General features: G+C 42.6%; 1 protein-coding gene and 1 long non-coding RNA gene across 5 annotated transcripts in view; one reads left to right on the top strand and one right to left on the bottom strand.

Moving 5' to 3' along the window:
• Positions 1–806: 806 nt before the first annotated feature.
• XYLT1 (xylosyltransferase 1) overlaps positions 807–24,183 on the bottom strand; it is a 175,607-nt gene continuing 152,230 nt past the window's right edge. For all 4 annotated transcript variants that reach the window (XM_064390643.1, XM_064390644.1, XM_064390645.1 and 1 more), the window contains 3 exons: positions 21,632–21,827; positions 16,336–16,669; positions 807–8,744 (listed from right to left, as the gene is read on the bottom strand). In XM_064390643.1, the coding sequence (XP_064246713.1) occupies positions 8,422–8,744; positions 16,336–16,669; positions 21,632–21,827 (853 nt within the window). In that variant the 3' untranslated portion in view covers positions 807–8,421. The remainder of the gene's footprint in view (positions 8,745–16,335; positions 16,670–21,631; positions 21,828–24,183) is intronic.
• LOC135281619 (uncharacterized) lies at positions 17,579–19,734 on the top strand. The gene is made up of 3 exons (XR_010348212.1): positions 17,579–17,794; positions 18,016–18,052; positions 18,193–19,734. It is a non-coding gene; the product is annotated as an uncharacterized LOC135281619 (long non-coding RNA).

Here is a 24,183-nt window from a genome sequence, read left to right as displayed (position 1 = left end):
AATCATCCCTTTTTAGGAGAATTTAACTTTTCCCCCATCACATCTATGGAAGCAGCTCTGTGTGGAGACCAGGCTATGGAAATAAATGTAAGTGCTCACACTGGGTGAACATTAGGCAATGGCTGGTTTGGGTCCATAACCCAGCAGGGAGCTATGGAAGAAATGTGCCTTTCTGAGCTCATCCTTGCACTTAAGGCAAAGGACACATATTGTGCTCCTCTTGGACCAGCCAGCCCTTGCATTGATTCGTATTTCTGCACCCAGCTGGACATCTGTAAGCCCAAGAGTCTTTCTCTTTGGCTGATGCACCCTTTGGGGATGCAGGGAAGAAATTGCTCCAGCACTGCTCACAATTAATGGCCTTCAGAAAACACTTCAGCTGAGCTCCTTGTTGGTCCTTTTGCCTACCATTCCTTCTCATCACTGGAAGAGGCAGAGAGGCTCTGGCCCAACAGCAGACACCTGGATATGAAAACAAGGATTTGGATGTTTCTCTGGGTCCCACTGGGCTGGCAGTGCTGGGAGCCTGCAAAGTTCATCCACCTTTCACTCCTGCACTGGGGCAGCACGCAGGGGAGGCTGCAGCAGTGCCTGTGAGCAAGGACTCACAAAGATTCCCAGAAGGCACTCATCCATGCTTCCCCCTTGGTGGCTATGACTGAGAAACGACTGACCAGGCAGCAGCACTGGGATCACAGGCTGGAAGTGCTCAGGTCCATTTTCCCTCCTAAAAATCACCAAGCGGCAAAGTTCTTTCAAATAAGACACACATGGGTGGGGTTGAAAATAATACAAAGGGCACATGCTCCTAAAGACAGCCTTTTTTTTTTTTATTTTAAAACTCTGCATCTGAAAACACCGTATGACAGAAAGCATTATATACACTGCAGTGTTTTTGGTATAATACAGTTTTTCATACATCCATTTCTTTTTCTGCAAAAAAATTTGCTTTGTCGGACAAACAACCAAACTCCCATTGACAAAGAATACAGCTAAGGCACATTGTTTCTGCTAAATGAAAGACAAAAGGGTGCAAAAACGGGTAGTGCAATAATTGCTGAAAATCACATTCTACTACAAGAAAAGCATTCTGACTTTGAACTTTGATTACTGGTCAATTTAAGACATGTCAATATCTCATAAAATATTCCTTTAAATAAATAGCAAAATATCTACATCTTTCAGTGTGTTCCATTTGAATTTCCAATTTTTTTAAACTTTTTTTTTCCTGTATATACACGGTTTTCCTTTTTCTTATTCAATAGATTACAAAATATTTCTGTACAATTTTATGCATATTATGATCTATAACAAAATAGTTATTTCTTAAAACTATATTACCACCAGTCTTTGAAAATGACAGAATAGGAATAACTTATTATGGACTATGTTAGGCAATAGAAAAATCCAATCAAATCAAAACAGAACCAGAAGGACAAAGTCAGAAAAATAATTTCCTTACATTGAATTAATTATTTTAGTTTCACAAATCTCATTTTATATGTAAACCCTTTTCAGTTGCCTTTGGGTTGTATCCACATATGAATACCAACATAGGACGGGATTTGGGATTCCTAAAAGCACTGCAGCCTGCCGGGAATATTGGTGCTACTCACTGAAACATGACAGTTCTCACGGAGGAAAGTATTAAACAAACCCAGCATATACAAGCCTTAGCAGAAGTCATTGCTTTCTGCTGACTTTGACAACCTTTGAAAGAAGCTCCAAAAGCCAGATTTTCAGAAATGCATTTATGACAAAACAACAATGTTCTAAATGTACTGTTAGATTCCAAACCAGCACCCAAAATCTGGCCCTACGTGGTGACTTTCTTCAGATTTTAAAACCATACCATTAAGAGGATATTTCTTCTTCCAGCTACCAGTACAAATCTGAGAGGAATGCTACTACAGCATGTTAAAATGAGTGAAATTACTCTACAATTTGTCTTGTGCACTGAGAGCAGTCTGTCCTGTTGTAGTCTGAAGATAAATTAGAAGTTACTAAGTTTGTACTTTGTATGTAATTAAACCAAGTTCCTTATCTACAGTGACTTGCAAGAAACAGAGCTCATAATTTCCTAAGGTTTATATGAATGTCTGAGACTTCCTTTTGCCCGAGGGGAAGGTCATTTTCTTTCCTTAAAGACTGCATTTGTAAGCAATTTCCATTGTATTTGTGAAGTGTAAGCTGACAGCAACACAACTGAGCTGTAATAGAAATCTCAAGGTGCCTTTTATTCATTCCACAACAAACGGAGAAAGTGAGCAAGACACAGACAACACCAAAGTTCCTAACACAGTTTAAGGCCACATTTAGAAAGGATGGAAGTAAGGCTTTCTTTAAGGGGCAACACACTGGATGCCACAATGGGAACAGACACCGAGCGATCCAAAGCTGATAGGATTCATCCACAGAAAAGCTGAAACAACACCCTAGTTTTGGCCAGCAAGTCTGTGCCTTTTTTTGGATCTAAGCAGGAAAATAAAATGAAATGCCATAGACATCCTCCTCTGGAATATTCCCAGCAAACTGAAGGTGCTCCCCTAGCAGGAGTGCTATTGTCTCAGTCAAGGGTGTTAATTACAACAGAACCAAAGACAAGCCGAGTCATTACAATATACAAATGCAGCGCCAGGAACCGCGCCTAGAATCGTCACTCTGGTATCAGAGGCACCTGTACAGGATCTTGCTGTTTATTTGGCAAGGTTACAAGTAATACTTCTAGGTTGTAACAAAGTAGAAAGAGAATTTGCATAGATTGTACATTCAGTTCAAGGAGATTTCTGGTACCTTTTTTGTTGTTCTCAGGTAAACGTGTTTGCAGACACAGTGAGGTAGCAGCTGTGGTAGCACCCATGAGCAAAAGAAGGTAACCAAGGCAGAAGCAAAGAGCAGAGTGATCAACACACTACTGTTAGTAAGAAGGAACGGAATCAACGTGGTACCTGCAGTGTCACATCATGAGGGTAACTGCTCCCAACGTAATTGAGACACCCTAATGCTGCCCTGGTCCTGGGGAGCACAGGCTGTAAGGCCTTGTAGCCCCAATTTTAAATGCTCTCAGCCTGATTATTCTTTCCCTTACTGTGGTGATGGTGGTGAAGGTTTTGAAAGTCAATCTCTTCTACAATACACCTTTGTAGGGAATTACAAATCAGAGTGTTTGCTTGCCTTTGAAGATTCTGCAGGAAAATGTGCTGTCCTACAAATTCTTCCTTGCTGTCCTCAATCCTAATTCACATTTCTTTGGCTCCTCTGTGCCTGGCTGCAGCAGCAGCTGCCCTCGGGGCTCAGCAGCAGGTATTCCTGCTCTCAGGAACTCCTCCTGGGCCTCTGGAGGGGCAGTGCTCTGTCCTCTCTAACACTGCATTGCTCCCTACCCCCTCTGTCAGCATCCTCCCTGGAGCTGCCTTGGCAGAAGCCTGAGGGTTTGCTTTGCAAAGGCTTTTTTTACATGATGTTTCCCATTGCCATTTAATATGGACTTAAGTCCTACTAATCCTTAAAACTACACTGGAGGTCTTGAATAATAGAAATAAAGACACATATGGATCATTCTCTGTTCACAACTGGACCGAAGGAAAGGCCAGTGAGAAAGGTTGCCAACCATGTCCCACCAGGTCTGTCTTACTCTGTTACTGAAATATCAAATAACCAAGTCTCCTCTTACATATATCAGATTCCCAGGCCTGAAAATCAGAACAAGGTAACTGCTGGCTTTCACCAACTCCTTCCTGTGCAAGTACTGAACTGACTGAAGGCTGCTCTGAAAAGCCAACTTTCCTCATCTGCAGCTGGGTTTCCGAAGAAGCCTAGGGGATTTAGCTCAGTCAAGTATAAAACTTCCCGCTCTATGGAAAGTGCTGGATTTGGCCAAGATTTCATGTGGCCAACTCCTGAAGCTTTGGGAGCTGGGAAGACAACAAAGAGGCGTGTTAGCCAGGGGCAAGATGGCAATTCTCTGATGGCTGTGATGAAAGAGAACTAGAGAAATCAACAGAAAGCTGGTCCTCATTGCTGGGCCACAAGAAACATCTGGATCTTGTTTATCTGGATCTTGTCTATCTTATTTATCAAAGCTGAGATCTCAGGGCACCAATGGTTTTTAGCCTTGCTGTGCAGAAGGAGCCCAGTTTGTTCAAAGGTTTGTTGCAATTGTGTCAAACTTCTGCAAAGTTTCAGCATCTTCTCTACCCTTTCTCTCTCCCTTAGGTCAGGTTTACAGTATCCCCGTTCTGATTCACTGCCTTCACTACTGTGCTCACTACAATCGTGGCTAAGAGTGATGGAGGCCTCATTAGGATGGCAATTAGTGCTGCAGGAGATGGAGGGAAAGTGAATGCACATTAGTTGGTACTTTTGAAGGTGCTGCAGGATCACTGTTAATACACCATTAAACAACTGTACAGGCATTGTGCACTGAAGCCAGTACCCAGGAAAGTCAATTTGTAACACACCAATGCACATTCCTGTATCTCTAGGCTTAGCAATAATGAAGGCTTAACAACAGAGATACAGAGGGACTTTCTTGTATAACACTTGCTATCATGAAGGAATTGTTAAAATTCTCTGCTTGCTGAGAGCACAAAAAATGAAGACATAATTTCAATTCTAAAAAAAACCCCCTTGAATATCAGAAAATGAAAATGCAAATATTACTACTCAATGTCCAAATGTCATCAAAGAAAGAATTGGACAAATGTGAAAATAAACTGTCATTTGAGCTATTTCATTTAGCCTTGGGGTTTAACATTACCATATAAACAGGTTTGCATAATGCTGAGCCTGACTTTGGACATAATTCATTAAATCATGTATGTAGATGTTCTGCATTTTGCCACATTCCCTTTCTATGTAATACAGATTGATCACAGGAGTGTTACATGGCTGTTATGCAGAATGGGCAGGGAATTTAAACAAGCAAAGCATTATACACAGAGGATTAATGTGTGCATATAGAAATATAAACCCCTCCCACTGAAAGGAATTTTGATCAAAGCAGGGTCCCAGCTGGGACCCTGTTCAGCAAGGACTGGCCAGTGTGACTGGAAAAGAACACCTGCACATTCAGGTGAAGATGCATAACTCTTGTGCTTTGTACCAGCTGTTGTCCCTGCTCTGAATTCTCCTTTTCACCAAATGTAAGATCTGTGAAGTTATTCTCTTCTGACCATTGACAATGTTCTTCTCAGGCTCCCATGCTGCCACTTCAAACCAGAGAAGCCACTAAGCAGGACTAAATTGGGCTTAACAGCATCACCTTGGAGCCAGCTCTGATCCCTGATGCAGAGTCTGGCTTTATATGGTTTTTAGTCACAACTACAGGACTTTGGAACTCAGACACCGAGTCTCATACATATCTTTTGGATCCATGTCTGCATGATAACAGCTATAGTAGAGGTGGCTGTTTAGGTCCAAAACTTGACACTGCCCCCAGAAGATGTTCCAAACATGGCAGCTTATCTTTTGATGACTTCAAACAGACAGCATTTATCCCTAGATTACTGTCATACCCTTTATTTATGCTGGACTTGACTCTGAAATCCTTATGTAGCACTAGCACTCTGGAAGTTTTGCCTGAGAAAGGACTGCAGGATCAACCCCTTCAGATCCACATCCTATATTTTAACAGCAGCACTGAGATTGCAAACTTGCTACAAAACTTCACTGTTTTAAATGCTTCTTGCTTTTCAGAAAATAATCTCATATATATTTTCTTTGAGATATTTTAAACCTAGCATATAATGCAAATGGATGTATCAGCAACCATCTGTTTTCTTTCCCTTTTTTGTACTAAAACAAAATAATTTGCACCTTATTTTTCAAATTATAAAAGTGGCAGCTTTTTTCCTAACCGCAGAAGACGTGATTGTTGTCACCTTCTTCTTGGTCTAGTTAATGAAAGCTTACAAAAAAAGCACTTAAAAACATTCCTGCTTAAGAATAAAAACATCATATTTAAAAACGAAGTTATCTGCATGCGTGTGCGTGGGTGCACCCCTACACATGTGCTTATGTGCAAGACAGACTGAAGATTTTGTGGCTACCTCAGGAGTCTTACTGAGAACAAGCACTGCCTGGGCTTGTTAATGGATTTTATTGTGTGCCTTAAATGTGACCTTCTTCATTTAATCTGCAGGGCTTGGACCGTGCAGTCGCCATTGCATCAGTGTGACTAAAGCCCTGGATTTCACAGTGAGGATTGGAGGTCCCCAGAAAATATGAACTTCACAAAGGAATGTAACATTAAAAACAAGCACTGTTAAAAACGCCTACTGAATAAGTAATAACACTGTGATTCTATTACATAAACCTGTTGGCAGCCCTGGTTTCACACACGCTTGCCTCTAGAGCTGGTTGAAAGGCTGGAACATTATCTTTACTGGAATATTCCAATCAGCTCTCATTGCTACAAACTTTCCTAAAGCTACCCCTTGTGACTGACAAAATCAAGACAAAAAAAGAAAGGGAGGTGTGAGGGGAGGAAGGCCTTTTCTTAATAAAGGCATCTTCAGTTAGTAAAATAACATAATCTTCAAGCTGCAAAAGCAGCACCTACTAATTAGTCATTGACTAAAACATAAATAATAAATACCTAAATTGTTCCTTCTATGCATCCATTTTTGTGCCAGATAAACAGTTCAATGCTCTGCCTTAATGCCAGCACAGCTGACACCACAATTTCAAGTCCAAAGCCAACTGAAGTAGCTTTAAACCAATACGACAGAGATACTACAAGCCACGGGGATCTGTGTGTTACAGTCCTACTGCAAGTGTTGTTTAAAAGGGAATTCAACCTTCCTGTGAGACCTGATTATGGAATGATCTAAGGGTCTGTTTCCCTCCTGATGTGGACACTTCACTCTCAGCAGAAAGTTATCCATGCACACAGAAGGGTGAACAGATACCTTTCTTTATTGCCGCAACAGGACTTCTTTCCTAATTAACCCAGTGGCTTTTGATGGTCTTTTTTGGTTCTGTTGCTAACTAGAGATTAACACAGCAACAAAGTGCATGTTTTTGCTAATGTAAAATACTTCAGTTGGAGATGAATTTGTATATAAAAGCTGTATTTTCAAAAGTTCTTGGAATGTAAATTAATTTTTCCCTCCTGTAGAAAATGCAGGTTGAAATGATGCAAAAACACGCCTATTTAAAACAGGATGCAGCCTGCTAGGAATTCTGAAGACAGGCAAGAGCAGATTGTTGACAGAATAAAGTAAAAGCATGGAGAAACATGGCATTGTTCTCCTTCCTCTGACTTTGGGCAGCGACCTACATCCTGCACAGCCTTCCAGGTGCCCTGGCAAAGCCTGGAGGATCCTTCTTTAGGAAGAGATGGAGATCTGAGACCAAGGAAGGGAATTAGTGTTAAGACCTATTAGCCACTACTCAAATTAGGGAAGAAACCCGTTGCTGATTTAGGTCCCAATTTTACTGTTTTACTGGTTCACAACTCCACTGCCTGAGAAAAAACTCAGCTCAGCTCATGAGCAAAGGGTGTGAGCAGACACATCACATCCCACCCCAGCCTACACATACACACCTGCTCTACTGGCAGCCTGTGAAAATATTCAGGTACTGGTGGCTTCCAAAAATGCCTGCAGATTTGACAGGGCTGAAATTCAAAAAACTTCTTTGTTCTTTAATAAATACTCTTAGTACACTGACCCTGAACCCGACTGCATGAGACATAAAAGACTACTATAGCAAAACACTGGTTTCATTTAGAGTTGATCATTAAATTTGTCTGAAAAAACCTCTGAAAGGAATCTGACAGTTTCTGCTTTTGCTCGTTTTCTCTAACAGGATAACAGACAGACATCAGCTGTGTCCAGAATTACTTTGTGTTATTAAAAACCCAAGTGAGGCTGTACCATAATTACTTCAGATTCTCTGAGGTCATGTGGCCATACAGGCTTCAGCCTGCATGAACCAACCTCCCCAGGAAGTGTAAGTAGAAGGGAATTTTGATGTGATTTATTCATTATAGCAACATAACGAAAGCCTATGAAACAGCAGAGGCACGGACAAATTTATTTTAAAAAAACCCTTTAGCAGCTGCTCCTTCACTGCCCTTCCCATGGCTTGGTGCTACTGTTTCCAAGCCCTCAGGCTGGTGGGTGCAGTGGCACCTGGAATGGCCGGGTCCCCTTGGGACAGCACAGGCTGTGGGATGAGGCAAGCTACTCCCAACAGAGCTGATGGAGAGGGCAGTGCCAAAGGCCTTGTCAGAACTTCAGAACATTTTTTTTTTGTTTTGGTTTTGTTTTTTTAAAAATTAATTATATTTCAGTAAGTAACAAAAAAAAAAAAAGTAACTTTCCCTTAGGTTTCTGAAACCTGGTGTGAGATTCACAGAGAAGCAAGGTTCAATTCCCTTTTAAAAACCTGTGCCGGGGCAGAGCGGAGCGGGTGCTACCTCAGGCGGCCGTCGGGTTTGACGGGGCCCAGCTCGGACTTGGGGTCGGGGCTCAGGGAGCTCCAGGCTGTCTGGGCACAGCCCTGCAGCACGGGGCAGGCCGTGGGCCCCACGCTGCAGACGTCCACGGCCGACCAGACGCTGCTGACCAGAGAGTCCACCCAGGCGTCCAGGCGGGCGCCCACGAGCCCCGCGTTGCGCTTGGCCTGGTCGGCGCGGGCGGCGCTGACCGGGATGTTCAGCACCGGGTTCAGGCCCTGGAAGCTCTGCTCCATGTAGGCGTTCTTTGGAGGCCCGCTGTGCAACTTGATGGCTTCCTCTGGAAAGGCAGAAGCAAAGCCCAAAGTTAGTGCGTTGAAAAAGCCACCGCTAAGGATCTGAGGGTATGATAAACAAAAAGAGAAAGGTTCAGGGGTGAGCTGTAGCCCATTTCCCACACATTGCATCCCAGGGGTTGTGCTCAGCTTTGGCACTCCTTGTGCTCAGTATATGGATTCTGTTTACTGTGATTGTCATCCTGCAAATGCTGCCTTAGCAGGCAAAGCTCTGACCCTGAAGATAGAGCTACCCTTATTATCAACATGTACAACCAACCCCAGAGCTGCATGACATCCAGGACTGTCTGCACCTCGAAATGAGAAAACAGTTCAAGGACACCTGGTGCAAGAAGTCTGCCAGCCCCTGTCAGACATCCAAGTGCTATTATTGATTTGTCTAGAAGAAAGAGCCAAGATCTCAGCCTGTTTGGTTTTTTTGGTTTTTTTTGGTTTTTTTTTTCCCTAAACAGACAAACCTTGCCCTGCTGTGGAATAGCCACAATATTTGTTAGCTCTATCTGCCTACAAAACCCAGGTGGTGCCATTTGTGGCACTAAAAGGACAACACCATGATCTTGGGCAGACCAGACCATAATGAAACACAGGTAGCCCCAACATTATTCCTGGAAGGGCTCCAGTCTCACTGGGAAAGTAGTCTCCTGTGAGAGTTATATTTTCAAGCTCCTGTGCTGAACAGTAGATCACAACCATTCTCTAATGAAACTTTGCATTGTGGTTGCTTTCCTTACCTATCTCAGCAAAATACAGTACAATACCCCAAATTTGCAATATTGCAGTAAAAATCAGTGTCAGGCTGTGACAATCCATTCAGAGACCTAAACTGGACATTGTGGGTCAGGCTGCCCCTGTCAAAGGTTGTCTGAGACTTCTGAGAGTTTGAGTGCAACAAGCTGCTGCTTATAAAATCAGGATGAGACCCTTGAAAAACGTTCACTGTTGGGAGCAAATTTCCAACCATTTCTTTCCGCTCTCAGCTGCCTTCCCCAGCATCCTCACTCTGGCAGCACAGAGGATATGTTTAGCTCTGCCAACAGACACACTGTCTAGAACAGAAAATGGGCCCATTCAGGCTGCTCCAGGCGAGGAAAGCCACCGCGCTCCGCGAGCGTCAGAGGCCAGGAATTACATATTCACAGCTACAATTCCTTCCACATGTCCTTGCTGCTTGCACTGCGGCCTGACACTGAGTCCTTTCTTCCATGCAGAGGACAGCATCTCAGGTGCTGGAAATAAATCCTTGTATTTATTTAGAGGGAAAAAGAGTATAATTGGAGCTTTGCTGTTACATTTGCAGAGGCTTTAATGTCAAATACTGTGCAAGTCCGTTACTTCAAATCCCCAATTAAAGTGGTTCAGCACATGCCCATCACCATTACACATCATTTAACTGTTCCTGCATTTATCTAAACCCCTCTTTGTATTTTAAATGGTAGATACCCACAATAACCTGTATCAAAATGAGTTCAATCTGTGCACATGTGTCAGAAATGTGCTCTGCCAGAGCACTGCACTTTAAGAAATAGAACAAATACACATGATTAAATTTCCGCCTTTGGAAGCAATTAAATATGGAAGACTTGTTTGTCAACATATTAGTTAAATAGGAACATTGTGAGTAAAAATTCCCAAATAAATAAGAGTTGGCATTACTAGCAGGATCATCTGATTGAAACAAGCAATTCAGCGAGCTTGTTGAATCAAAGCCTGTTGCACATGTGTTTGATGCATGGAACAAGAGAGACCTTTATTCAGACAAGAAACAGGATGAAATGAAACTTGCTGTTCTCTCTGGCTCAGCCTTGTACGTGTCTCAGGCTTCAGGACTTGGTGGATTATCAGGATTGGGAAGGATGAAACCTGCAGAAACTGCAGGACTCAGTGCTGGGCAGAGCAGCAGAGGCTGTGTGAAGGCCACCACTGCCCACAGTGAAAGGCGCTGCTCCAGTCAAGACACACGAAGAGCCCTGACCTGGTACAGGTGGGGACTGCCTGCCCCACAGCAGAACAGCACCCCAAGTTAGGTGTGAGCACGTCCTAGAAAGGAAAAGCTGGGTAACACCAACCTGAGTGCAGTCACGTGGACTCATCAACAGGAAATGCTGGGGACCAGACCCAGAACCCTCCCCTGGAGCCTCCAAGTCTTTGCCAAACAGTTCGTAGCAGAAAGCAGGGAGGATGCTGCTCATCTGAGCAATGGCACATGGGCTGCTCCTCTTTGCATTAAAGGAAAACTGACAGAGAATCATGACTCCATAATTTACTGAGCTGGTACAGAAGAGAGACAGTGAGGCTCCCAAGCCCTGATATGCTGTTAAAAAGGAGGCTGGAGGTACTGGGTGTGCTCTTGAAGCACTGACACTTCAGTCAAGTGTCACGAGGACAAGCTCATGAAAAAATAATGGAGAATGCAATGGTTAAATGTTTAACCATTTAAATCCATATGGTTAGCACAAACAACTCAAAATTAATTGAATTGCAGACATTAAGCCAGACTTTTTGTGCCGGCCCTTTGACTTCAGAAGGACATGTATCAATGCAAAATATATTCCTCTGACTTGAAAATATAAATTTAAAAAACTTGGTTATTTTTGACCCCTGTTTTTATTTGCTCTTCACCCATATGTGAGGACACATTTCTCAATTGACTCTTCTTGGTCTAACTTTTTTGGATTAAACACACAGCCTATAGCCAGCCATACAGGCTGGGATTTTGGCATTTTTGTGTGGGTTTGTTCATCATTTTGCAGAAAAAGCAAATTAGTTTAGACAGAGAGCGGGCTAAGGAATGAAAAATGTGGTTACCTTGGTACTCATTAAGGCACTAGACCTGTGGGTTTTTTAAAGCAACACGAACATACAGCTTTATTTCTTTACTTGAATTGTGTTAAAACCCTCTGGCAAAGAGGTAATTTTTTATTGACATTTTGTTTGTTTTCTCTTGCAGCAAACAAGACAGTGCTGCATTTGCTCATTGTGGAGCTAATCGACTCCTTGTCAGCTGGATCTGAACTAAATTTCAAAGCAAATCCCTGTCTTCAGGGTTTTTCTCAGAATGATGATTCCAGGGCATGTCTGCTCTTCTGCAGTCGTGTGCCTGCCTGCTGCTATTACTGCGTTTATCAAGAACATGTCATGTTACCTCTGGTTAATTTAAAGAAATCACAGCAGTTCTGACACAAGTTGCCACCCACTTTATAATCTGTATAGATGCAATTAGAATTGATTGAGCCACTGCAAACAACCAAGGGCAAAACAAAGGTTTCCCACTATCTGCTAATTGAGATGATCTATAAATATGGATTAGGCCAAAAGGCCGTTGAGGTGCCTGAGTGCATTGCCCATGTCTGCTAATGCTGTCAGCCCTTGAAACGGGGCATAGGGACCAGCACTGGTATTTCAGGCTCAGCAGCCCCTTGTCCAGGACATGCCATCAAGCTGGGAACAGAGTGGGGAAGATCCCTCTCAAAGCAAAAAAGGAGGTTGCTCGTTCTCACTTCTCTCCTTGCTTGAAGGAGGAAGGGTTTTTAATGTATTCATTTATTTACAGTCCAGGGTTTACTATCATCTTGAGGTTTGGGGGCTTTTTCTGCTCCAGAAGTGAACCTGCTACTGGCTCACAATAACCTATTTGGCTTTAATGGAACAGGTACTATCCATTAAATGGATGACAACTCATTATTGGCACTCCAGCTGGGAGAGCGCTGGGGAAACTTTGCTCTGAATATAAACTGAAATTTAAAAATGAAATTGCTTTGGCTTTTTCTCTTTCCCTCACTGTGACTCTGGGAGTCGATCACACTTGGCCTTTAAAGAGCAGGGAAGGGGGAAAGTGGGGTGATGGGGATGCAGAGACAACCTCTACTGAATTTGCTGTTTTCTTAGGATTTGAAGTCTGCTGGGTAGCTTGGATTACAGTCTGTAAGCTGCTGGCTAAGTGCTCTGAATGATACATGCTTGCTTCTGCCTCTGCAGTCCCTTCACAGGGGAGCTGGACATCTGGCCTTGAGTCTCCAAGTACTCAAATTCTGGTTGCCTAAAGCTGCCAGCGAAAGTCCCCATTCCTGTGTGACCTGCCGGTGATCTTACACGGTTCTGCTCCCTGTTTTGTCTTCTCCACATCCTATTCCCTCTTTGTCTTGGCACAATTATTCCTTGAGCATCCTGCTGGTCCTTGGCAGCCCTCCTGTGTATTTACAAGAAGCATGGAGTACTTGGCTTTGACACACTCAACCATATGGTGAGAACTTCAAAATTGTTGTTGAGAAGAATAAACTGGAAACTGTGCAGGAGGTAGAGGGAAGGACAATCTGGTGGAGAAGGTGAACCTGATCTCTCCAAATGATTTATCACAGAAGTGCCTAATTTCCTTTTCTTTTCTTTTTTACTTTCTCCAACCAGGCAAATACTTGCAGGCACTCCTGAGCCAGAGTATCTGCTGAAGGCAGAGGTGACCAGTGACACAACTCAAAGCAGAAAACATAGACACAGATTTGGACGACTGGAGGGGGAGAAGGACCAGGAAGGAATAAGTGACATTTGATTATAGACTCTCCACTAAAATACCTTAGGGAGCCATATTTACAGTGCAAATACCCCAAACAGTATTCTCAGTAATTCCATGTAAGATCTGATCTCTCACAGATTAAGGTTTTGAAAAGGTCAATGAATCTGTGTTTTTAAAACAATTTGCATTCTATCAGCTACTCACATCTGGACACAACATCAAAGAAAACACTCACTCTTGATTTCCCTTTATGGCTTTACTTGCATGCAAAGAATTTAGGCCAAAATTAATAAATAACTGGAAATAAAAAACGCGAATAAACGAGTGGCATATGCTGTTTTTATAAACTGCTAAACAGAACATCTTTGCTGGCAGCTGTCCCATGATTATTTTTTTATTTTGAATGCAATTATGAATTCTGAGAGTCATGATACAGGAATGAACGTGTTTTACTTTGATTATTCAAAAGAAGAGCCAGTGGCTCTCTTCATGATGCTGAAAAACCAAAACAACTTTTCCTTGTTGTGCTCTGGGCTGAAGTGATGCATAGATAAGCAGTGATTTAGGAAACACAGGGATTGTTGTCATGCCCATGCTCTCAGGATAGAAGATGTTAGTGGCTGCTGCCAGTTTTGTGCAAATGCTTTTTAGATTGGCAAAAGCAAATTGCACACAAGATCATGGAGAGATTTTTATGTCTGTAACTTCGTGGACTCCACTCTCTATTTCTGGAGTGAATAAGACAGAGGGGGCAGAACCATTCTTGAGGAAATGACATGCAAAGTGCTACAAAATGTATCAGTCCAAGGCAATCTTTCTGACAAGGGTTGTTTTTTTTTCAGGGCAGGGTGGGGTTTGGTGGTGGTGGTGAAGGAGGATGGTTGGAAAAAGGAAAATTTTAAAGAAATCCCTAATAAAACATATTCCCATCTTCTACTGATAACTCTGGGCTAAGTCTGATGTATTTTAGTTCTATTTTCAATGTTAAGACAGGAAAATAATACTATTCCTTCATTTTAGATGATTTTTGGCAGTTTTTGCACTGTTTACGGTAAGAGAAATCATTCTTTTAGAAGTTATAATTCTTCTATCAAACTCTCATTATGCCTTTATTTGGCAGAGAAAAATGTATTTAAAGAATAAAGTGATGACAAACTGACAAAAGTCTGGAAATCAAAGGTAAATCATGATTGCCTGCACGGAGCACAATAGTGTCACTGAGACAGAAAGCCTTTAAAAAACCCAAAAAACAATGGAAATTTGCATTGTAAATACAATTCTAACTACAGTGCAGTGTCACTGCCTGCCTCTGTAATTAACTTTCTTCTCTACCTCCATGGCTCAGTCATCTACAGATTACACATCACATCATCAGTAGCAAATCACTCCAGAGACTTTCTTCCTAGACAATATTGTTCCCAAGCTTTATATTTCATTCCTGTAGTAGATTGTAGTTACCACAAGAATAAACAGGTTTCTTAACAAAAAATGTGAGCCCAGTGTATCAATGGGTAATACAGGGTAGCTACACAATTTCAGTGGAATTATTCCTGATTCAGAGTTTGAACCAAAGGGAGTTTTGTATTTACACCATAAAGTGTGGGCTTATTTTTGAAGTCTGATACATGTTTACCTGTCCATGGGGCTCTCACACTGTAGGGAAAAGCAGCAAGGTTGCTGGCTACATGCCACCTTTTCCATCCAATTTATGCCTTAAATGCTAAATTACCAAAGAACATGGAATTCATTAATTTCCAGCAGACAGGTTGGTAGCAGCTGCATTCAGAAGCAGGCTGCCTCAAACTTTGAAAATGTATCCCTTCTACACATGGTGTCTGTTCACAATTTATCATTGCCTATTAGCTATTAACAGCAGTGGGTTGGAGGTGGTTTCATTTCCACTTAAGAAACGATGCCACCAAATGTTAGCAGCAGAAATCAGTAAGTTCACTCTTGTGCTGGAAATGTGTGGAATCAAGCTCCTGTTGAGTGAGATAAGGGCTGCATTAGCTCTCAGCAGTTGTCTGCTGGTGTTTGCATTACAGAAGCAGCACGTTGTGCTGGAAGGTAAATGCCTGACTCAGTTTATTCGCTGACTTGTCAGGAAGAAGAACTTCTGAAAACTTAATAGGATCATTCATGTATCTAGGAAATTTAAGATGTCTAAAGTTATGAATATTAACACCGGGCAGATGGAAGCACTTGAACACTTTAAGAAGAATGGTAAAGATATTCAGAGCAACCAGCTTGTTTTGATCTTACTGAATAAAAAACCAGGTGTGGCTGTAAAATGTTCCCTCTTCTCCCAGCACAGTGTCCTGGGCACTGGCTGCAGACCCAAGCACTTGGATGGTGCCTGTGCCATGCAAACATGGGAGCCTGCAGAGCCTGGCAGCCCCAGAATGGCCTCTGTGTTTGGATGGCTCAGGGCTGCTGTGGCAAGGAAGAAAACAGTTTCTTTCTAACAGCTGTCAGTGTGGGTCTGTATCTACAAATACAGTGGACTGTATTTGTAGATATTTCCGTAACACAGGTGCTTGGCAAGTACTGAGCAGGTTTTGGCAGGTATCATGCAGAAGTGAATGCCTGGACCTGATAATATGTCAGGTGAGCTCTGGCCTAGGGTAATTTTGTCTAATCCAGCATTTTGTATAGTAGTGCTTTTATTGTTTAATACACAGGCTTTGTCAAGAAAGCAATTTCAAACACATGTAAGTCTCTAGAAGGAAACATGAATGAAAAGCAGCACAGAAAGGTCAATTTTTCTTTCCATTTCTAAATGATGGCTTTTATGATAGCTATTAGATTATTGAGAGCCTGAAGTTCTCTGGATTCTGAACTGTGCATAATGTAAATATACAAATAGTCTTTTGCTCAAAGTGGCTGTGTTTTACCAACTGGATACAGACAATTCCAATTTTCTTAGTGCAAAATTTTCTTCTGACTTAGTATCTACAAAATCCCTTTCTTTAATCCTTTTCCAGTACACTCTTACTTCATTTTTAACAGCAGCATTTACAGCAAATACAGACAAAATATCTATTCCTGTAGCAAATAATAAAACTTACCTTGTTTGATAGGCTGCTGATTTGAGAAGGTGAGAGGAGTAACGAGGAATTTGGTTTCAGCTACCTGTACCCAGTGGTGCAGAATTTTTATTGTCCAGACACCAGGTCGCAGGGGCAAATTCAGAGGTGGTTTGTAGTGAGTAAACTCAGCACTGGATTCAATAAGAATATCATATGTTGCTGCAATCACATTAATGGGATCCACCCAAATGACAGTCACGGTGACATTGGGGCCTTTCCCCCACTTCTGCATCCCCACTGGCTCATCTGTTGGCCCAAGGAGTCCTCCGAAATTCCTGAAAAGCCTTTCCTTGGCATCCCACTCAGTGCCAATCTGAAACGAAAGAGCACAGGGCTGGTAGCATCATCTCTGCAAGCACCTGAGAGCTTTATGGAAAATAAGGGCTCTCAAGAGACACAAATCACATTTCTCTAATCACATGAATTATACATACATATAAAAGCAACATGGCCTAAGATCATAATGCGTACACAAACTGTGAGGCAAGCAAGAAGGCTTGCTTTCTTGCTCCCTTTCTGATTGACAAAAGGTTTTCTTTATCTTAGAGTGACACAACAGGTGATCGCAGCTCTCTCTTCCCTTCACAGAAGCAATCAACAAGGGACCAAGCTATGCACAGAAAAAAAGTGACCCATCATCTCCTGGGTCATGGAAATGTATTACACACTTGAGAGATGAGCCCTGCAGCAGAGACCTGCCCAGATGCTGCCAGGACAAGGGAAGACACTTCAGCTGCTAACTTCAGGACGAGTCACACCGTGTCCTTTACTACAATCCACTCATGAGATGCTGTCTCTTTGTACTCCCTTCCTGCCCCATGTGGGAATTTATTTCTTCTGAACTCTTATTGTCATCATAGTGACATTGTTTTTCATTTATTCACTAACAGTAAAACAGTTGATTCACAATCTAGTGTAAATACTTAATTGGCCTTTCTTTTTCCTAGCAGCTTTCATGTTCCAGTGCTCTTTATATGAATTTCAATGGTTCACCCATAACCTGGGGGATGACACAAACTTCCAGGCTGTTGCCACTAACACTACTGGAAAGAGTTTCTCTGACCAGCCAGCCTTTCTTAGGCCAGTGGGAAGACTTCAGTATCCCAGCACTAAAGCCAGCAGGTGTTTATGAGACTGACACTATGGAACCTTTCCATCAACTCTCCTGTGACACAGGACTGAGGGCTGCACTTCTGTTTTTGGAGGCAGTTCTGGTATGAAACCCCTCAAAGCCCTTATGGTCTTCTTTTGCCCTACTCTCCAAACAGTGCAGATGACCAAAGAGTGGATTTCTTCCCTGTATAGAAAGTCTCTGTGTGTGACCTCTGGAGACCCATGCACACACAGGCAGGATCCCCACTTGCAAAATATGTAGATGTTGCAGATTTTCCCCACACAGAGGTGTCCTTGCCCCTAAGTTTCACCTTACAAGGGCAAGGTCAGAACCTGCTTTGCTGAAAGCATAAGAAATAATTGCAGCTCATTTGCTTCAGAGATTTTTCTTCTAGATTTAATTTCACTTCATGAGAATAAGTGATTCCAATGTAATGCCTAAATCACCCCAAATCCCCAAAACATAATGATTACCTGATGCCTATTACCTGTACTGGAAACTGTCCAGTCTCCAGTCTCTTCTAAATAAATCCCTATGGTTGGCAGACAAATTACAGGAGGACTGCAAGCAAAATGCTACAAGGTCAGTAAAATAAAACCCTACCATCCTAACTCCATCTGTCATCACACAAATTCCTCCTACCAGGCTATGACACTGCAGAGTATGAGACAAAATGAGCCTTCCTCTACTCTGCAATCAACACAGCATTTCTGGTATTTCAGAGGTATTTCACCCAGCACACCAGCTAATCAAACCAGACAGCATAGCCCAGATATCAGACCCAAGCATCGAATGCCTCGAGGAGCTGTCAGTGTGTGCTCTCCTGACAAGACTGACTGAATATGTATGGAAATAAGCTGAGAAAGAAAATTTCCTGACCAGGCCTTATTATCTACTCTGCCAACCTTCACTGAGGTGCAGCCATATCACAACTACTAGCGCTCAAGGGACCTGGAAAGAATAAAGTCACAACATGTGAAACAACCCTACACCCTCCTGGGCAAAGAAAATCTGTAAGGAAGCTCTTTCCAGCACATTCAATATTCCTTATTGAAGAAGTCATTGCAGAAAACTTACTTCATCCTCAAAAATTAAACATTCACTCCTGACATCCAACTATTTCCTCTCTAGTTCCTCATGCCTGAGAAAATAAATCAGAGAGTTACAGTCCCCTTGCTCCAACCTCCAGGTGACACTGCTCTGTGCCAGGCTGCACAAAAGGTGTTGAGATGTGCTCACACGAACAAAGGTTTATCAGACTGCTCTGTGGAAGAGCTAAGGCTGCTTTTGGGGAAAAATTGTAACACAATTGTTGTCTGGTTGTTAAGCCTTGTGCAGGCATGGCACTGGGCTCCCTAAAGCAAACCAAAACGGCAGGGAAAGAGGGAAGGGAAGGACAGGTACCCCCAGATCCCTGTGTGCCCCAGGGCCAGGGCTCACACAAGGCTCCACAGGCACCTTGGGGAGGGAAAGGCAGGGAGCTGTACACTCTGTTCATGGGATCTGCCCTTTATGCCTCATTTCCAGCTGGGAACATACTTTCCCATGCTGCACAGCTTGCACTACCAGCTGCTTTTAGAAGCACAATATTTTATAGGGAATTTTACTTAAAGCTCTGGTTAGAGGTTTATAACCCCTTGAGCTTTACACAGCTGAGTTCCCAGTACTGAGATGTCCGATTTTACAGGGCAAGAGATACTACAGTCCTATAATAAGTTTCACAGCTCTTTAAAACATTGTGAGTAGGCTTTTACTTTCAAATAGAATACACCAAGTAGGGATGGCATGAAGCAGTAATGAATATCTGAAAAATTATGAAGGGAAGTAGCACAGGAACTGACATTTTTCACATCTTTATTTTAATCACCTTTATTTTGGGCCTCAAGAGCAAGCACTGTGCATGGGGTACACTTGGAAAGCTGGAAATCTCTCATTGGCTCAAAATTTCTGTTTCTATCTCTGTTCAAACCCAGATAAAATTTTCCCAAGATAAATTATACCCTGATTATGGGTTTGTGTCTCATTGCTCACCACAAACAGGACCATTAGGTTCACACAATGCACACTAATTGCCTGCCACCTAGTTTATTTCATTCTCTGTGATGAATCACAAGTCTTAACAAGACCAGAAACAGAATTTAACTGATAGAGGGTGAGCTGAGACTTTTAGTTCTGTGCAGCAAATCAATCCCCTGCCCTGCACAGAGAAGCTGCCTGAACCCAGGCTGGCAGGACACATAGTGTGTGCATTGTGCACGAGCCAGTTTTAGGAGGTGTGGGAGCTCCATGCTTGGAAATCATCTCTTGGGTTTCCTGTAAGTTTATTTTCTTTGACTCAGCCTGCAGGAGCCATGTGCCATTGAAATGCTGTCATGAGCTGCCCCCAGGTGTGGGGCAGCCCTGCTGGCTGATGGCTTCCCACTTGTCTTTCCAGGGTGTGGGGTGAAATCTGCTCCTCCAGAAGAGAAGTCTGAGAGCAGAGAGGGCAGGAGGCAGGGGCTGGAGAGATCCCTTCAGCTCTGCTGCAATCTCAGTCGTGCACCAGGGTCACAAATACACTTGGGAGCACATTCAGTGCAGCACATTTGTGTGCTCTTCCTGCTGGCCCCAGTGCTGCGAGCTGGGACAGAGGAGAAAGTTCCCAGCTAAAATAGCCCCATTCAGTTTAAAATTCCTGCCAGATCATGGGGTGAAAGTTGTTGAAGAACAAGCAGCTCTATGTCCCAATAAGCATAAATCTTAATTTTATTTTCTGTGAGCACTGATGGTTCCATCTTAGCTAAACTGCTGTTTGTTTTCCACATGCTGGACCTTGACAAAGCAGTGACATTTTAATAAGCAGTAGCAGATCAGCGCTTTCCAGCCACACTGAAGCTGAAGAAGTTAATGTTCAATTTATAGCAGGGTAACTGAGACAATTATTTGGCTCAGAGGCAGAGATCCCTGCAGGCCAAGGGAAGGCAGAAAGTAAAAAAAAAACCCTATTAAAAAATTAAATTATTTACTCTTTACCTCCTAGTCTTTTAAAATACAAATAATCTATGAAAGGAGAGGACAATTAAAGAGGTTAGGTGAGGAAAATAAAATGAAAACAAGTAAGCAGCCACAAAAACTCTTTTTGTTGAGTTTCAAGTAGAAGAAAATGTTTCCTTATGCTCAAAAAAGCTCACCAGTGAGTAAATTCTTAGAAGTACTAAATAAGCAGAAGAAACACTCCTACAAATCACAAGAATTGGAGCTTGTATGAACATTTATCACTGCATGAAATGGCAGGCTACCATCCGACACATTGATAAATGAAACACACTTTCCATCCATCTCTTTAATGGCACATTAGTGTCATGGATTTGCCATGCACACCAAAACACTGAATCCCACCTAGGCATTTCTTAATTGCCCAAGAAGATGGTAATTTATGGACTTAGCCATAATGACTGGAACACATTTCTTCAATCTATTTTATACCTTAATTGAAATTTGCGGCTTAACAAGAAAAATCATGAAATTAACTGCTCAGACAATTGTGTCTTTAAAACAGAACACAGATGTCAGGTCCTATTAGTGGTCAACTTTCCTGATATATTTTAAGTAGATTTTTTTATACTCTATGACAGACACTGGGACAAATTTATAGAAAAATAACAGGATTTGTGGGAAATCTCAGCTACTGCTGTGATAATTTTATCTTTTTTGTTACAACATCAATATTCTGCTCACATGTGGTATCAGTACCTGACTACACTAATTCTGAGAGGTTTTTCCAGGGTACTCTTGAGAGACACAGTTAAACATGTCACCGTTTATATCTGGAATTGCAGAAAAATGGCATTTTCCCCAGGAGCCTTTCACAGCACTCACAACAAACATGGTGGCAAAACTTTTAAGTTTCTTTTAAATTACTGAGCCCCTTTGATAATAATGAAAGGCTCCCATTTGTTTTTAAAACGGAAGGGAGTGAGGACACTCAGATTAATGTAAAAAATGAGTGTTGACCACAAATCTGAACTGCCAGTGGTGTCTCCTTCTATGATGAGGGTGTACATCATGCTAGAAAGCCACTCTCACCTCAAATTTACATGGAAACACAGTTTCCTAAGGCTGCTGGTTTAGTGTACACTCTCATGACGCCACAGGTGTGCATGGCTGGCTGGGAACACTCACCTCTGAGAACTGCAACCTCCCAAAATCACTCGGTGGACTTGCAATCTTGAAGACTTTCTTGGGCATCACCCACGTTTCCAAAGTTTCCAGTTTACTGACAGCCAGATTGGTTGCGTGGTGCCTGATCAGGAAGCCTTGGAAACGGTCAGCAAGGAAGTAAAGGTGGATGGAAACTGGATGGCCCATGGGGTAGTATCTGCAAAACAGCACATGCTCATCAGTTATGTAAGAGAATGGAATCTCCATTTACTTGGAGCTAGTGGCTTAAGAAGCATTCATTTCAAATAGAAAATCCACCACTGTACATTAAGAGATTCCAAATGTGTTCATGACTCATTATCAAATATTTTTAGACTGTTCCGATTACCCCATAACATAAAAATATGTTACTAAGAATACAGGCTCATTAATTCCATATCCACAGCTCAAAGCTCTTTAGGATGTCCTCCTGTGTGCCAGAGAGCTCCTCTCCCTCACCACCTCTCCTGGCAGAAAGTGTCACCTAGAGACTGTTAGGGTGCAGCACTGTTTGCTCAGATAAACGAGGATAAAGGATGCCCCAGGATTGTCCCTGTGCTCCAGAGCTGCCTTTCCTGCCCAGCAGGGTCAGTGCCTGTCTGCACAGGACAGCAGGGAGTGCTGTGTGACCAGCCACTGACCTCTGGGCCCCCTCCATTCCTAAACCCCTTCCCCAAGGGCAGGGCTCTGCAGGGTGGCACTGCAGCAAAGCACACCAGGATCCTGTCCCCATTTTAGGTCTCTGTATTTTAGGGAAAAAAACTTCACAATCTTTAAAGACTTGAGATTCTTTTTGCTGTGATTTTTTACTCATAATCAAAAAGAGAGAAAAAAAAACACCTTGAAAAAGGTCAAATAATTGGGCAAAACCAGTCATTGAGACATCTGGAAGCCTTCAGTTGCAGTTGAGATTTAAAGAAATTGTAGTCACAGCTTCCAATAATTAAAATGTATGGTTAATTGTCTGCTATGGCCTCAGAAACATCTGTAACAATGTTTGGATACATATGGATGCATAAATATTTAAAAATGTGTTATTCATAGCTCAGAAATCAAATATTTTGCTACTTTACAGCACTGACATTAACTGCAAAACAAGTTAAACCAAGCAGCATCACACCTTCCCAGTATGTCAGCTAAGCCTGACTCCTCAGGCTTGTTACCACAATTAAAGGATGAGCATTAAGGATGAGCACCAAGGAGGGCTTTCCATTGCACAAGGTCAGCAACACCCCAGAAGGAACTCTCTAGAGCTAGAGAAATCAACATAAGAAGACAGGGTACCAACAGGGCCAGCACTGATGGACTGAGCAAAGCCACTGCAAAGCTACGTAGCCAACACCGGCAACAATCTGACTTCTGTTCCCAGTACTAAGACCTCCTGTTTTCTATGTGTGCAGCAGCAAATATTTACAATATCCTTGAAATAGACTGAGTAAATTGCCTCTTGGCAGTGGAGAGTAAAAATGCCTAGAGATGGAAAAAATGAATTAAATCTAAATCACACATTAATGTTGCTCCCACGGAAGATGCTGACACTCCATCTCCTTCGGTACCCAAGCAGTCTGTGGGGGGCACAGCTTTCTGAGGCTGTGGGCTGGCCCTTGTTAGGGAAGTGTGCAAGGCAGCTGCTCTTACAAACCTCTCCTGGGCTGCTGTGGGTCTGACTCCAAGGGGGATCCGAGGCAGGAGCCGCTTTCCTCCCAGCATCAGCTGGGGTGCTGCACACACAGGATCAGCCTGGAGCTGTGCTCAGGCCCACAGCAAAGGTGCTCAGCCCAAATCCATCCTGCCACTACTGCATTTGAGACATGCAAAACCACAGGAGGGAAAGAGGAAAGGTATAGGTGCAAACACCTAGAAGGACAGCACAGTATCAGAAGAGAGGAGATGTGAAAGATAAACCTGAAGATCAACCATCTTTCTCTCATCTGAACTGGATGCTGACTCACAGGGTCTTGAGGGGGCTCAGATAGGTATGAAAATGAAACCTCCACTCTGCATCCCTATCTGCAATTCCTCCCTGCACTGTTCCATGAGGCTCCAGCCTGCTGTAAGGAGCTGTGCTTTATCCTGGAGACAGCTGCAGTCATGGTGTTCCTATCTATAATCTGAGCAAGCTTGAAAAGCACCTTGAGTTCCTGTGCAATGGAAAGTTCCTCAGAAACAAAAGTGATAATTGATATAAATCAGCATCAGAATGCTGGCAAAAGGACTGAGAACAAAAGTAATTGTCAAATTATTTCAGTATCGGTTATACATAGTCTCCATCCTCTTTGCTGGCTTCACTCTGCAGGACAAATGACCCTGGACTTCCTTAGGTCTGCCGTTATTTCACAAAAGGAAGACATGCTACTAGTGATTATTTCTAATTGTTATTGATCTTTTATTGCTTTGCACTGGTAACCTTCACTGACAAAAGTCTAATAGGAATCTGGAGCACTTATTGCCACATCTTTCTAAATGGGACATTGCTCAGCACTTCCATGACTAATTTAGGAAGGTCAAGGCACATTTGGTTCCCCTCAACAACA

This window comes from Passer domesticus, chromosome 15, assembly GCF_036417665.1.
Source record: "Passer domesticus isolate bPasDom1 chromosome 15, bPasDom1.hap1, whole genome shotgun sequence".
NCBI lineage: Eukaryota > Metazoa > Chordata > Aves > Passeriformes > Passeridae > Passer > Passer domesticus.
This window is presented reverse-complemented; position numbering and strand designations above follow the sequence as displayed.